General features: G+C 35.8%; 1 protein-coding gene across 1 annotated transcript; it reads right to left on the minus strand.

Moving 5' to 3' along the window:
• Positions 1-333: 333 nt before the first annotated feature.
• LOC125033493 (WASH complex subunit 4-like) lies at positions 334-12,212 on the minus strand. Its single transcript, XM_047625046.1, has 22 exons — positions 12,072-12,212; positions 11,248-11,387; positions 10,516-10,681; positions 10,049-10,248; positions 9,669-9,893; positions 9,291-9,392; positions 8,229-8,372; positions 7,863-8,048; positions 7,614-7,712; positions 7,205-7,438; positions 6,859-7,014; positions 6,390-6,563; positions 5,902-6,021; positions 5,500-5,665; positions 5,196-5,350; positions 4,440-4,619; positions 4,075-4,185; positions 3,300-3,429; positions 2,650-2,867; positions 2,140-2,320; positions 1,875-1,975; positions 334-1,175 (listed from the first exon to the last, which is right to left on the minus strand). Exons 1-22 carry the CDS (start codon positions 12,106-12,108, stop codon positions 924-926), a joined length of 3,477 nt encoding a protein of 1,158 aa, XP_047481002.1. The 5' UTR covers positions 12,109-12,212; the 3' UTR covers positions 334-923.
• Between the last annotated feature and the right edge of the window lie 558 nt (positions 12,213-12,770).

Here is a 12,770-nt window from a genome sequence, read left to right on the forward strand (position 1 = left end):
CTCACGCCAGGTTGGCGGCCACGGGGACCCAGATGGGATGACAGGTAACCTCCACTCCCTACCTGCGTCCTGGCGGGTGCCAACCCAGAGGGACCCACAGCCCGTCATACTTGCTGGGTGGGAGGGACTTTAGCCCTCCCCCCAGCACCAATAACTATATGATCAGCTGCCAATACAGTTACCTTGGGGGGGACAGACTGGCAAGGCCTGCCTCCCTCACAGCCGCCCATTAACCCCAGGGGGACACACACACACACTCACACAAAATATCTCTTTTCTCAAGAAAAAATAAAAAATAAAAAATAAGTGTAAGGTATCAATGAATTGCATTAATCATAGATATAAATTTTAATTGGAAAACTGTATAAATCATTCTCTCATTTATTATCTTATGTATACTACTAAATATATATTTATCTACATCAAATTTCCTTATCACAGATAATAACAACAATCAATGTTTGTAAAACATTTCCTATATCAATCTTGTATTTGTACTCCCTGTCCCATATTGTTGATAAAAACAGCAGCTGTGGTTCTATGCATTACACATTTAAATCAACAAAAAATTTATATAAACACCAAAAAATCCCCATTTTACTAAATAAACCAATAGTGTCAGTTTTAATATTTAAATTCCATAATATACATTCAGGTGGCACTTATCCACAAATCAATGGATTACCTCTCCTAAATATCCATTCCAGAGAGGAAAAACATGATTTTCAATTAATATATAAATATGCAGATCACTATATCAAGTAACATATTCACTAATGTTTCTCAATTAGATACTCTCCAAATAAAATAACTTACATAAAGAAATTAATATTGTTGCCTACTTCAAATGATTATACTTTTCAATTAATAAAATTGTAAATGTTGCCATCAAAGATAGTTCAGTAACAACACTTGGTTCACTTTTAAGTCGTGTTTTCCACAACTCTCTCCTTGTTGCTTGTACCACTGTTTGTAGACTGGGTGTCACTATTTTGTCCATCTGCCATGGACATTGCAGATGCCCAGTCACCCCTAAAGAAAACCCTTGCACTGCTCACACTCAAGTAAAGGAGCTCAAACTCCTGCTGGTACTGTTGCAGTCGGGACAATGTGAGTGCCAGAGTCTGCTGAAGTTTATCATCTCCTCCACTGCCTGATTGCCGCTGTTGTTCAACCTTTTTCAAGAAAGAAATAGATTATGACTTAATTACAGAGCTATATTTTGAGCAACAGAATAAAAGACTATGAATATACACCCCCACCCCTCTAGTCCCTTGCTCGTTGTTGTGGGGTGCTTAGGAGACTGAGACAAAGGCTCTAATGTAGGGGATCACCCTTACCTTGGACCTCAGCCCTTGCTTCTTTTCTTCTCCTCCTTTCCTTTTCCTCCTCTTCTTTATCCCCTTGTCCACTTATCCTTATCGTTAACCCATGCCCTTTTCCCCACAATACTTTATCATAATGTTCTCTACTCCCTTTAACTCCTTCCCCTTCTAACAAACTTTACCTTATGCTATGCCCCATCAGCTCCCTCTCTCTACCCTTTTCACAACCATACTATGCTCTAGTTCTATTCAACCTGTAACTTTGCCCTAATCATTAACTCATTCTAACCCTTTACCGTAATGCTATATAACCTTTGATAACATACAGCCATTTCTTTACCTGGGGGCTTTGGCCCTATGCCTATCTCTATTTTGAATACTCCGCTATTGACCTTAGATGTTGATAGGGCAAAAAAAAAATTCAATAAATAAATAAATATGGATATCCACAGCAGTAAGGAGATTATCACATGTTTGAAACACTTCAAGTCACTAGGATGCAGACTGAGAGATAGATCTGACTCAACTCAATAACATCAAACCACTTACCTTTTCTCTTTCAGATATGTACTTTCTTCTAACACCTGACCACCAGTGCAAGGAGTCAAAAGCTGAATTTTGGTCAAGAACCTTCAGCAAGTATGCAATTCCTGTTGAAAAAAAAAGTTCCTTAAGACAGAAAAATGTAGCTTAAATTAGTTTTTACACCTTTTTCCATGATAATTACAGAAATGCTGCATAACACTATCTAAAGAGTGTAGTAATAAACTTTACAATTTCCTTCCAAAGCCATATTAAATAATACAGTTCTTACCCATAGCAAATCCATCATCAGTAAATGCAGCCCCAGACTTGTTCTTTTTATTTATATTGTCTTTAGCAGCAATGAGATGTTCCACAAAGTTAACAGTCAGAGGAGGAATGATGAGGTAGAAATTGCGTAAATGGTTGTTCTTGTTGTCACGCATTGCTGGAGCAAATACATCGACCAGAAGCTGCAGAAGATGAGGTGAAGATTAACCTATTTTATATAATATACCTAGTAAGCTTTATTGTATCTTCAATTAACTATATACTCTACATCAAGCAGTAAAAAAATTTGACATATCATCCAGGTTATGAAAAAAAAAAATTAAATTTCTCGATCTTTTTCTTGTTTTGTTTTTGCCTTTACAACAAAGTAGTTTTTGTGGGATATTTATTCATATGATGAAATGTTAATTTAATAAATGTTCACCATTTATGAATTCAATACTTAATCATATTGAATAAGAAAAAAGTTGCTTTGATGTAAAGCTGCTTTTTTAAAAAATTAACAACCAACCTTAAAATAGTCAGTATCCTGATTGAAGTTCCTAGTGAGGTTGCTGATTACAGCATCAAGGTTCTCTGCAGCTCGTGTTGTTTCAGTAGACACACTGGCATCCTCACACAGCTGGACAAAACTCACTACATCCTGTAGGTCGGGGATGAAACGAGCTGCTTTGCTTGAGCAGTGAAGGCCACCTGACCGGACCAACCTCACATACCCCATGGCATTCCCTTCAAGGTTTAAGAAAAAGAGGAAAATAATAAATGATTAGATTTTCTTCACACAAACAGACACGCACATGCACACACACACACACACACACGCACACAAACACACAAACACACACACACACACACACACACACACACACACACACACACACACACACACACACACACACACACACACACACACACACACACACACACAACTGTCAAGAAAGGAAAGCTTATCACATTTATATAAAAGCAAAAATGCAGGTGAAGAAGTTCAATTTAATTTAAATCATGATTAACAGATAAAGTGAGTAAAAATAAGAATAAAACAAAGCGATCTACATCCTTCTAAAGAATTATCTTTTCTCTCCAAGCTACTGGGTATATATACATAACAATGTATATATACATAAAAAAAACCTCCTGACTACTTTGTCCAGCACTCACCAATATGAGTTATGAGTCCTCGAAACTGATCTAAATAAGAAAGTCCCTCTTGTGTGAGACCAAGCTTCCTAATGCCACGGTTGAACTTTTCTGCTCTTTCAAATGGGAAGTATTCTTGACTTGCTTTAACCTGGAAAGTGAGACACTAAAGGTACATCCATCCCTCGTATGCAGTCAATCAAAGTATGATTGATCAATTACAGTATCTCTTCCATTAATTATAAGATCTGTGATTAGTGGTATGATCACACAATCACTAAACCATATGGTGGAAAGGGTACTAATCACTATGATCAGTCTTTGTATGCAATCAAACATATCCACATGTTATTTCTGTCTCATTAGCTGTTAAGTGTTTGTGTTCAAACTGTACAGTGTCTCCAGATTCAGAGTACTTAGTACTGCACTGGGTTAACATCAAGGCAAATAAATAAATACAAAATTGCAACTAAAAGACAGCTCATGAGTTGGACTAATTATTAATTACTAAATATTTCTGAGTGGCTAGAGACATATCCACATTAGTACTAGTATACAATCACTTTACAGTCAACTTCTGAGGAATGCCCAATCACTTAGTGGAGGATGCTTGAACTCCTCTTTGGTAGAGTAATGAAGCAATTAGAATATATACAATCTCCAAATAAAAAAGCATAAACACCACTAATTATAGCACTTTATCCCTTATTTTGTTTACTTGCTTATTTTCTCAGCAAATTTAGTCTTAACACATGACTATCCAGCTTCATACTTGAGCACAATAAAGCATACTTACCTCTCTCCAATGCTGCAGATCCTTTAACAAACGTGATTTGATGTGTTCATCATAGAGGAACTGAGAGAATACATGGAACTTCCGTCTTAGAAATTGATAGGTAAAGTTCACCTGTTGAGAATAAATTATACATATAAAAACACTTAAGATTTGATATCTTTTTAAATACTGTATACTTCAAAAATAATATGACATATCATTAACTTAAATATTACTTATGCAAAAAGCCATCTGTTAATCACACTGTACACATATACATACATACATACACATAGGCATTCATACACATGAGTACACAAACAAAAGTCAATCAGCTTCTACAGTGAAAGAATATTGTATCAAGTCATTCTCCCATTTCAACTTACTGTAGTGTTAATGATGCCAGCACCATGCGTTCGTATGGAATTTGCAATATGGTTTATGGAGACTGTATTAAGATGCTTGTTGTTGCTTGTGGCTTCAACAAAAAACTGCTGGTTCAGGTTGTACATGTAGTGTTGTACAAACACATGGATATTTCGCATCATTTCCAGAACATCTACACCCTATTAAAGAGGAGAAAAAGAATATCTGTGATCAATTGTACTCTGAAGCATATTAACCGTACAATCCAGATGACGTGACCATCATGTCATGAATGCACAAAGCTCTTGGAAGGTGATTTGACTCATTTAGGAAGGGGCTTTTGCATTATTTCCATTGATAAATGAGTGTGGATTGAAATGGCCATGAGCCATGACTGGAAGAGCACCAGCTCTAGGGAGGACACTATTTCGTGTTCCTGGCTGCCATGACCAAAAACACAGGTTATATTACAGAAAATTGAACATGGGGAAAAAAAAGACAAATAAGAAAATGTTACTTATTGTTTTTATTATTAGACTAAATTATAGACTACCTAGAAAGATGATATGGAGTCTGTGGAAAAAAAAGTCTATTACCATCTGGATAAAGTGAATCATCAAATGACAAATATAGAAATTGGAAAATGGCAAAAAAGGAAAAAATGCTTATGTCAACAAAGACAAAATAACATTGCAAAGGGGCGGCATGGCCAGATCCAATGGTTTAATATATGATCATACGGTCTAGTATTTGTTTTATGTCTTGGGTTTTCTTACCTGGTCTAAAGTGTGAGAGGGAAGGTGGGATGGGACGGTAAAGAGACTGTATTTGGAGGAGGCAAGATTTCTCATTTCCTCATAAGTTCTCCAGTCATGAGGTGCTACTACAGTCAGAGCATAGAAGGTTCTCTCCAAATACTGTTCAACATAATCTGAAAAGAAAAGAAAAAGGAAAAAAAAAAAAAAAACAATGGTAGTAATAACAGGAATAGTAACTGTAAAAATAATCAAATAAAACTTATGTAAAATATACTCAAAACAATCTTCTGCCTTAGCAAATCCACTCATCCACAAAGCCAACCTTTTATTAAAATGATGGAACCAAGCACAACAAGTGCTTGAAGATGTAGAATAGGAGACACATCCCGTACCGGCACTTGGTATGGGTTACGACTGTCCAGTTGAAGATGAGTGTGAGTGCTCAGTCGGAGCTCTGTCTCTACAGTCTGGCACACCTTGTCAAGTACCTAGATGATGTATGAAGATTGTGTAAAAAGAACAGGAAGGTATAAGGATATGAACTGTCCATACCCACTTCCTAGACACTGAAATTAAATCAACTACAATTTGATTTGAAAATTTTCCAACTTTTCTTGTTTTTTATCACTCTAGAAGTATTAACAATAGTACTCAACTTTCTTCTATCCTAAATATAAGCAAAATGAAAACAAATACGCTAAGCAAAATGTAAACAAATACGCACACATTCCTTGAAGTGATTATACACTTCTTCCTTAAACTGTTCCAGCAGCTGACTTGATGGAGTTAAATGGACACACTTCTTCAGAGGGCCTTCACAGTCTTTTATAGCAGCAAACATAAACTGAAGGATTTGCAAGAAAATGTATAAATAGTCTTTAATGGTATGAGTATTTATATTTAATGTCTAAAGATGTATAAATATAAGTTCTGGTATTTGCAAGAATGCTGAATCAATTATAACTTTCAAAACAAGAACTGAGAGAGATTTCATGTTGCAGAACTTGCATCATATATAACAATTTACTGAGTTAATATTTCCATTGCTTGCTGGTCCTCACTATGAATTTTGTTCAATCACTCAGTAAAAGATTGAAAATTATTATAATTTTAACTGCTGTCCTATGAGACTCAGTGTTTAGAACTAAATGTCATGAACCTCACATTGCAATGAAACATTTTATCACAGACTAAGCGATCAAAGATACTTACATGTATATGATGCACATTTTCAAAGTTCTGAAAGTAATTGTCAAAGTATGTTGGCAATATAACTCGATGGTGGTAGAGAAGCGAACAGTTTGTGGCTTCCTTGACTCGATTCTGCACTTCACATGCTAGATCCAGCCTTCTCAATAATACCAGCAAGCTTGAAATATCTTCCTCCTGTTAAGGAGAGAAACATCTCTTGATTCCATCAAAGTTTAGTCAAAATTAAAGTCTTCATTTGCTTTTACAGATAAAACAATTTCCATTAGGTCAAGGTAAGGGTTCTTGCTTTGAATCTTAAATTTGCTTTTGTTAATGTTACTCAGTCTTTCATTTTCATTTTGATTTCTTCTTTCTTGTTTTTAAACTTTAACCTTATTCATGCAATATTTGTGGTCATCTCAAATATTTGTTCATAAAAGTTCACAAAAACTATATACTAATAGCAGTTAAAAATAACTAAATCTTATACCCTGAGAGTCCTTGCTTGATTGGCCAGTGATAGAGCTACACGGGTGATGAGTCTTCGTTCCTTTGTGCCAGAGCCAGACAGCATCTGCTCAACAAGTGTTAGAGCCACAAAGATATCCAGCCTTCGACCATCCAGACGAGTACTCGATACTCTCGTCTGCCAAGAGTGTGTTTGATTAGGTTATGACATTCACATAAAACATTCTCAGGCTATGAAATATGCAACATGTAGCTGATTGAATCTCTCTCATACTCATGATATAATTCATCTGAATAAAAGAAAATGTGACACAGGAGTACTCCAAAAGACCAAATGGGACTGTAAATAAATCCATCACTATCCTAACCTTTGCTGCAACTATGATTGAGAGAATTTGGCATGTGAGATACTGCATCACATGGGGGAGAGACTCAGCCAAAAGAGTGTTGTGGCGGTGGTATGTGTTCTCTATGGCCTTGAGCGACTCCATAAGGCTGCAGATGCTGAGAGCACAAGCCTTTCCCATTGGTCTTCCTAATGCAGTATGTAGGTTGAGGACTGTCTCAACACTGTACTTGATTGTGTGGGCGAGGATCATTCCCTGTTGGGTAGCAGATGTAAGGCATAAACTGTTAAACATATATCATTAAAGAATTACTTGATGTTGGTGATATAAACATATACAAGATAAAATAGAGGGGTCCTCCAGCTTTGAAACACAAAGCACTAAAATATTTGTTTTTATCAATAACAAGCACAGCATCATAGAAACCAACTTGTAATAAGAGAGATGCTCGTTGACTTAGGTCCTGGTTCTTCATTTGGCTGGAATGTTTCTTGGCAGCTGCATCAAGATTGACAGCCCAGCCACAAATCTTGGAACATGAGAAAAATGAAAATATGGGGGGAAAAAAGGACACCACTCTAAACCACACAACACAGCAAAATATAATCATGAATCATTTGTCAATTTACACTGTTTTCACATTTGCAATAGGATAGTCCTCTCTGCAGTGACAACTCACCTGTACATTGACTAATTGAGCTTCCTTTGCAATCATTCCACTCTTTTGAGCAAGGTGGTTATTGCGGTGAGTTAGAAGTGTGTCTTGGGTTTTACGATCAAAGAGCTGATTGAGGGAAGGAGCAACAGATGGAATATATCTCTCTCCAAACCACACCAAAGAACCAACTAAAGTAATACATGGAATCTGGAAAGAACATATCAGAGTAATGAAAATGGGTCTGGAATCTGGAAAGAACATATCAGAATAATGAAAATGAGTCTTCCTATTACATTTTATCTAATAATGAAAAACAGGTTCATATAGCATTACAATATTCTATTCATTATTAAAAAAATGGGTTACATAGAACTATATGCTTTTCACCTTTTTGTATATGTTGACAAGTGCCTTAGCCAATTTCTTGTCCTGAATGTCAAAGAGAACATGATGAAGAATTCCTAGGGCTGTAACAGCAACAACCTGTGGTTGATAGTCACACCACCACCCTTCAGAACCACCTTGTTCCAGCTGCAACAACATATTTGAAATACAGTCACATATAGATGACAACAAGTGTGTGTGTGTGTGTGTGTGTGTGTGTGTGTGTGTGTGTGTGTGTGTGTGTGTGTGTGTGTGTGTGTGTGTGTGTGTGTGTGTGTGTGTAAATATATAGTAACCAATAAGTATACAGTCTAATACAATACAAACCTGTGTAAACATACTGGAAATAATAAGCTTGCAATCTATTCTAAATGCATGTAAATATATTTAGAATCAATCCTAAATCTGTTAACACAAAAGCATCAATATGCTTACAATTCACTTGAAATCTATATTGGTATGTAGGCAACAAAGTATCTGCACACTGGTCATAATTTCCATAGGCCTAAATACTGTCTATATGTTTTTTCTCTAGTAAGGGAATACTTTTTTTTTACATACAACAAGGGTAATATCATTAGCTAGTGAAGCAAGTCATTTCATCTCCCCTTTTCTCTTCTGAAATGTACTGTCAATTACATCAAGTAATAGTCTATCAATATAGACACAACTTTTCCATTATCAACCCATTATTAACCAGTCCCCAATATCAACCAATTTTTTTTTCTTTTCTTTTTTCTTTTTTTTAAGTACTTAAAATGATATATAGCAATAAAGTGATTCACAGTAATAAAACTCTATTCTTAACTCTGCAAATAAGTTACACTGCAGATTCTAAGCTTTTTAAATGTGCTTATGCTGAATTATGCTAAAACCAATTTGCATAGTGTTAGTGCCTCAGGCATATGTATATGGTACTGATATTTTAGAGGTTTAGCCTAATTACCTACTATCTTCTTTCCCCCACCTTTTTTTTAATCGTCTACAATAAGTATAGCAAATGTGAAACATTTGTGCAATTCCAATCATTTTCTAATAGTCATAAATATAACTAGCTTTTCTCACCTGAGCACACCAGCCCAATAAGATGCTCATCATCTCCTCCCGCAGATTCCCATTCCTTGTAACCATGTGCCCATCTGTGTCATAGGACTGCCGTAACACTGACTGTAAAAAGATAAATAATATGCATGAAGGACATATAGAAAAGTTATAAATAATACAAGACAAATGGGATATAATGAAAGAATACAATCTTATTTCTAAAAATACCCATGATGTGTATTTATCCTAATTTACTGTGTGTGGCTTGATCATCATTACCAAAGTTTTTATACAAATTTTAATTTCATTATTATGTACATAAAAAGGGTCAATAACAATAAAAATTAGTTACATCTAAAAATGGCTCAGATATCAACTAAAAATATAAATCCCTCTCACCGTAAACATGGTCCCCTGCATAACCAGGTTCTCCACATCATTCAGCAACTTCTCCAAGGGTTCCAAACTTTTCCTGTCCTGACCAAACTTCTGTTGATCTGACCCAGCTGAACGTACCAGTCGGCGATATGCCCCCCAGTGTTGGTGCAGCTCTGAGTTGCCAAAGATTATCTCGTCTAAAGTGATAACTGTACCCAGGAGGGAACCCAAATGCTCATATACAACCTGAGTAACAAAGACATTAAAAAGTGTTAATAATTACTATGCTAAAAATTTGATACTAGTTGACTGAAGAATAAAAAGCTGAAACAATGAGAAATGCTAATTCACATGAAGTAAAAGAATGGGATAAGGGAAAAATACGAAAGAAAGAAACATACCTGAAAATGTACATCAGAAACATCTATAACTGCCTGAGACCTTTTATCTGAGGGATAAAGGGCTGCCATCTGATGCATTACATTCCGAGTCACCCTCTGCACACGTGCCACATAGCAGGCAACTCGCTGCAGTGTTGGCAAGATGCGTGACAAAGAAGACTGGGATTCTCCTAACGCCTCTCCAGACTCTCCTACTGACTCTAAAGAACAGGATATTATTAAAAATACTTTGAACAGTCTTTATACATAACTCAAGTTATAAAAAAAAATTCCATTAAATACATGTTCCCAGAGAAAAGGAACATGACCTGCTAACAACAACTTCCAGAATACGTATATAGCCATATACATATATATATATATGAAATGGCACATTAATTGCTCCAAACACAAATTATCATTTCTAATGCATAACAAAATAAAAGATGGACTGCATATCTCCAGAACTAAATACCAAACTTATTTACCTCCACTTGCATATAACAAAAGAGAAGGGTAGAGCTGGCTGCGGGCTTCATCAACCAGCTGATTCATTTCATAACATACTGCACTCAGAGCTAGCACCACTTTGTTCACTAATTTGTTATCACTTTGCACCAGATGAACCAGAGATGTCTGCTCAAATGGGGACATCTATTGAAAAAAAATATGGATGAAATCATGGATGAAATCTTGATTTAGTTTAGAATATTTCTTTGGTATGCAACTGAAAATATATTGCACATGAATAATCCCATCAAATCTCAAGTCATTTTGAATAAAATGTTAGTATATATATAAAACAAAGATGAGAAGTGACAAATAAACAAGTCATATACTATGTACCAAGTAAAGAATATATATATATATATATATATATATATATATATATATAAAACAAATCATAATATTAATAATATTTCTTTGGTATGCAACTGAAAATATATTGCACATGAATAACCCCATCAAATCTCTAGTCATTTTGAATAAAATGTTAGTATATATATAAAACAAAGATGAGAAGTGACAAAAAAAACAAGTCATATACTATATACCTAGTAAAGAATATATATATATATATATATATATATATATAAAATCATAATGTTAATAATACAGGATTTCAGAAAATACAAATTATACATTATCTTAGTACAATTCCCTACTAAAACAAAAAATATCACATTCCAAAAAAGTCTTCCAGGATCCCCTGCACTTACACTGAGCTTAACTGGATCTGACACAGGGTCCCAGGGTGGTAGTGGGTGTGGCCCCAGAGCCTCAATGATCTCCTCCAGCTGGTCCCCATGTTTCTCTACGATGCTATTATATCTGCGGAGCTCACTCTCTGCCACAGCCTCTGTCAGGTTTATAAGATATTGAGATGAATTTATCATATCTTTTAATTATCACTTTTACTATAAAGGTCTGACTGTGTTTATCATTTATTCCATCATAATTGCTACTATTCCCGGGAGGTTGTAATTAATTTACTACATAGGCTTCAGTATTGGAAAAAATATCAGGTAATGTCCTTTTTCTTCATATGCAATGCCATTAACTTGATAACTATATTTGGTATTAACAGGTACAGTGCAATCAGTAAAATATATTAGAAATCATAGTGCTAGTTTGGCAGACAGGTTGATAATACAACACACCTCTTGCAATATGATATTTTGTTTAACATTTGCATCTTACCTAATTTGCATATAAGTAATATTTACAATTCAGTTTTCAATCATAAATATAACAGATCAAAATTCAATAGAATATAGAAACGTAAAATTACGACACTCGAATTCCAATAATCTGCATCTATCTGAATAGTTATTTTCCAAAATACGTTTTTCATACACTTCTAACCCAGTACAATATACATATCTAATCATAAAACTATGAAAACTGACATTGAGCTCATACAGGTGGTCCGAACTTGGTACTGCTTACCACACATACCACACAGCAAAATCCAATACCAGCAAAAAACACGACATGAAAACCACCAAAATTATCCCACATGCATAAATCCCATATAACTTACTAAAACTGTTCTCATCATAGTCTAGATCGGCTGTCATGGTGTAAGAAGGTGTGTTCTATTTGACCTCCTGACACCGAGCTTCCCTTCTCCTCCTCCGCCGATCCCGTGATTGTTTACATCCTCCCACTGCGTCCCGACCCCTGCCTGACTTACGCCCCGTGTGTTCGAAGGGATGGGTTAGTGACTTCATGGTTATATTTTTTTCGGATCATTATTATTATATATTTTTTTTTACATACGTCTGGAACGATATTTTTAAGAACATAAAAATGCATTTTCACACATATATACACACGCACACATACAAGAGCGCGCACGAGAAAGAAGAGAGAGAGAGAGAGAGAGAGAGAGAGAGAGAGAGAGAGAGAGAGAGAGAGAGAGAGAGAGAGAGAGAGAGAGAGAGAGAGAGAGAGAGAGAGAGAGAGAGAGAGAGAGAGATAGATAGATAGATAGATAGATAGATAGATAGATAGATAGATAGATAGAGAGAGAGAGAGAGAGAGAGAGAGAGAGAGAGAGAGAGAGAGAGCGAGAGAGAGAGCGAGAGAGAGAGCGAGAGAGAGAGAGCGAGAGAGAGAGAGAGAGAGAGCGAGAGAGAGAGAGAGAGAGAGAGAGAGAGAGAGAGAGAGAGAGAGAGAGAGAGAGAGAGAGAGAGAGAGAGAGAGAGAGAGAGAGAGAGAGAGAGAGAGAGAGAGAGAG

This window comes from Penaeus chinensis, chromosome 16 (assembly GCF_019202785.1).
Source record: "Penaeus chinensis breed Huanghai No. 1 chromosome 16, ASM1920278v2, whole genome shotgun sequence".
NCBI classification, from domain to species: Eukaryota; Metazoa; Arthropoda; class Malacostraca; order Decapoda; family Penaeidae; genus Penaeus; species Penaeus chinensis.